This window comes from Cariama cristata, unplaced genomic scaffold (genome assembly GCF_000690535.1).
Source record: "Cariama cristata isolate BGI_N322 unplaced genomic scaffold, ASM69053v1 scaffold61, whole genome shotgun sequence".
Classification (NCBI taxonomy): Eukaryota; Metazoa; Chordata; class Aves; order Cariamiformes; family Cariamidae; genus Cariama; species Cariama cristata.
Genome location: NW_009598421.1, coordinates 2,600 through 6,241, shown reverse-complemented (window position 1 = coordinate 6,241; position 3,642 = coordinate 2,600). Strand labels below are relative to the sequence as shown.

The 3,642-nt window shown below is 43.1% G+C and overlaps 1 protein-coding gene across 1 annotated transcript in view; it reads right to left on the bottom strand.

Moving 5' to 3' along the window:
- The window catches only part of CCDC176 (coiled-coil domain containing 176), an 8,558-nt gene extending 5,375 nt beyond the window's left edge, over nucleotides 1-3,183 (bottom strand). Inside the window, 7 exon segments of the mRNA XM_009709250.1 lie at nucleotides 303-334; nucleotides 337-437; nucleotides 855-922; nucleotides 1,298-1,371; nucleotides 2,037-2,138; nucleotides 2,141-2,183; nucleotides 3,049-3,183. Of these exon segments, the coding sequence (XP_009707552.1) occupies nucleotides 303-334; nucleotides 337-437; nucleotides 855-922; nucleotides 1,298-1,371; nucleotides 2,037-2,138; nucleotides 2,141-2,183; nucleotides 3,049-3,183 (555 nt within the window).
- Between the last annotated feature and the right edge of the window lie 459 nt (nucleotides 3,184-3,642).

The window sequence follows — 3,642 nt, the reverse complement described above, 5'->3', positions numbered from 1 at the left end:
TAGTAAACATGCTGGCACCTTCACACTGGAGAGTGAATACTTCTTTGGGATTAGGTTTTTGTTTGCAAAAGAAGCCAAATAAAGTAGTATTGGTACGTAGTACACATTACAGAGAGATCTATTCTTAATGGTCTAGCACAGGAAACCCTTCCTTCTTTTTCCTCCATAATTAAGATAGAATAAGAGTTCTTCTTCACACAACTCCAAATTCAGTAACTGTGGACGCGTCTGACGGGAAAGGTTAGTCTCAGTAAATTTACATCTGTGTACAGATGTACCCCTTCCTGAAACAGAATTAAAACCTTCTCCTGTAACAGAAGAGTTTTAAGTTCCGTTTGATTTTCTGCAGTTCCACTGTCTCCTTCAGCCAGTAAGCAAATGTGCTGTGAAGATGAACATTCTCCTTAAACACCTCTCTCCCAGTGCTGTTCACCTGCCTGGACAGAGGGAAACAAAATCCAAGAGCTTTAATCACAACATTTCCTGCTTTTTTTTATATTAAAATCAATATTTCAGTGTCCTAATTTCAGAGCTAAGCTGTAAAATTCATACAGGTCTGTAGCAAGTTTTCATATCTTTGCTTCTAGCCCTGCATCTGGACTGGGACAATGAAGAAAACAGCGGTACCATTGTGATAATATTACCTCCAGTTCTCCCCTGGAACCAGCATGAATCTTACAGTTTAAATGTAAGTACTGACATTATCTTGACATTTGAAATATAAAAATAGGCTAGGTCATCACTGATTTTGCCCTTCAAAGCCCATGTAATAACATGGGCAACTTGTTGTTTAGCAATCAGTGCTAAAATGGTTTTGTAAAGTAGAAAACGGGAAAAGCAACCGTGTTTCTTACAAAACAGCCTCACTCTGGGCAGTCTCTGCCATTATTTGCTTTTTCTCAACATCTTCTTCCAGTCTGTTCTGAGAGGGAGAAAAGCCTGTTTAAATTTTGCATGAGACCTGTAGCACCAAAGCTAAAATTTGAAACAGTACAAATTCTAAAATCACACCCACAGTTTTCAGCTCACCCAACTTCTTGCTAGAGAAAGAATGAATACCCGAGGCAAATGAAGTTCCTGATGGAAGTGAAGAATACGGCCTTTCTGGGATCCTGACATCCCACGTTTTGCCTTGGAAAGCTGCACCTTTCCTCCAACTCATTCATCATACTTGTATTGCCATGGGAAATTGTAAAATGCTCAGTAAAGAACTGTGAAAACTTATAAACCAGAGTAGTCAGTGGGAGAAATAATTTTGTTCTAATAGAAGTTTCCTTAGCTGCCTGTCAGTCTTTACTTTTTCTTCAAGAAACCTCCTCTCCAATTTCACAACCACTTCCTGATGTCTGCTGTTTGAAATCTCCATACTCTCTTAACTATGATAAAAAATAAGATTTCTTCAATAATGGCATTTTATTTCAGCCATACAACTAAAAGTGTGGATGTACTCTTCAGGAAGGAATTTGGTAGTCTTTCCTGACACTACCCACAGTCTTCATCAAATTTTTACACAATCTATAAAATTCACTTAACCTTCTGACTTGTATTATTGCTTTGCTTCCCCTTCATAGTTCACCTGTGCCCATATTTTCACATCACTGACAGTCATTCACACATGCTCTGTCACTCTGTTTGATGCTCAGTTTTAGAAATCTGCTTTACTTTGTCTGTTCACTCAGTCATCAAGATCATTCAAAGTCCAATGCCTCGTGTTCTTTGAAAAATGCCTAAATCACATTTAATATCTTAGCTTAAAAGCACCTATATATTAATAATCCAAATGCTGTTGACCAATAATTTGTCTCCATGGAAAGCATTTGGTATTGTTTCCAAGCCCCTTCTTGTGGCTGAAAAAAATTCCAGTAGAGCTGAGTCAGCAAGGCACTTGAATTGCTCAAGGCACTTTTTTTCATGTTATCCATCAGTCGGGATACTTTTTTATCCCAGGCTGAAATGTTTTAGAGGCAATATTACTATTTAATATTTGTATTATCGCACCAAAGTATATTCAATTGTCATGCATCTTTATGACAAACTTACATCTTCCAGCTCTTTCTCCATAGCTGCTTTCTCCCTGAAGAACTCCTTTATTAATTTCAGTTCTAATTGAATTTGGCCAATTTCTCTGACTTTTTCTGAAATTTCTCTTCCAGTTCTTTTATTTGTTGGGCATAATAGTCTGCCTGCAAATGCGAAATTCTCAGTAGAGAAGAAAACAAAATGAGAGAAACCAATCATCAAATATTGTAATATAAAACACAGAGCACACAGAACTGAATGTCTAAAATTATACCGAGCTGCAGTGTTTTAAAAAACACAAGGAATTAATCATTAGAAAAAACACTGCAAACTCAGCAGAAGCTACCCTCCAGTGAAATAACAACTCTAGAAATGAATGGTAAGTTTAAAGCAACATCCATAATATCATTGTATTGGGTTTGCATGCCAAGCTTTTGGCAGTGGGGGGGCTACAGGAGTGACTTCTGTGAGAAGCTGCCAGAAGCTTCCCCCATGTCCGATGGAGCCAGTGCCAGCCGGCTAGAAGACGGACTTGCCACTGGCTGAGGCCAAGCCCATCAGTGGTGGTAGTGGCACCTCTGGGATAACGTATTTAAGAAGGGGAAAAAAAACTGCTGTGCAACAGCAGTGGGAAGACAGGAGTGAGAATGTGAGCGAGGAACATCCCCGCAGCCCCCAGGTGAGTGCAGCAGGAGGAGGAGGTGCTGCAGGCCCAGAGCAGAGATTCCCCCCAGCCCCTGGTGCAGCCCACGGTGAGGCCGGCTGTCCCCCAGCAGCCCACGGAGGCCCACGCTGGAGCAGATCCCCACCTGCAGCACAGGGAGGACCCCACGCCAGAGCAGGGGGATGCCCGAAGGAAGCTGTGGCCCATGGGAAGACCAGGCTGGAGCAGGCTCCTGGCAGGCCCTGTGGACCCACGGAGAGAGGAGCCCAGGCTGGAGCAGGCTTGCTGGCCGGGCTTGTGACACTATGGAAGGGACCTGCGCTGGAGTAGTTTGTGAAGAACTGTAGCCCATGGGAAGGACTCACATTGGAGAAGTTCATGGAGGAGTATCTCCCGTGGGAGGGACCCCACATTGCAGCAGGGGAAGACTGCGAGCAGGAAGAGGCAGCAGACAGCGGGTGATGAACTGACCGCAACCCCCATTCTCTGTCCCCCTGCATCGCTGGGGGGAGGAGGCAGAGAAATCAGGAGTGAAGTTGAGCCCGGGAAGAAGGGAGGGGTGGGGAGAAGGTGTTTTAAGATTTGGTTTTATTTCTCATTATCCTACTCCGATTTGACTGGTAATAAATTAAATTAATTCCCCCGAGTCGAGTCTGTTTTGCCCATGACAATAATTGCTGAGTGATCTCCCTGTCCTTATCTCGACCCACGAGCCTTTTGTCGTATTTTTTTCCCCCTGTCCAGCTGAGGAGGAGGAGTAATAGAGTGGTTCGGTGGGCACCTGAAGTCCAGGCAAGGTCAACCCACCACATCTATCATCTATAGCCTTTTCTGCTCTTTATAATCTGAGGGTGAGAGAAAGTTCCTTGTGGAGTCTGCTTGATGGGAGATAACTGTCTTAAAGTGCAGATGAGCACAGTTCTGTGTTTCTTACTAAAGTCAGATTAACAAATAATAAT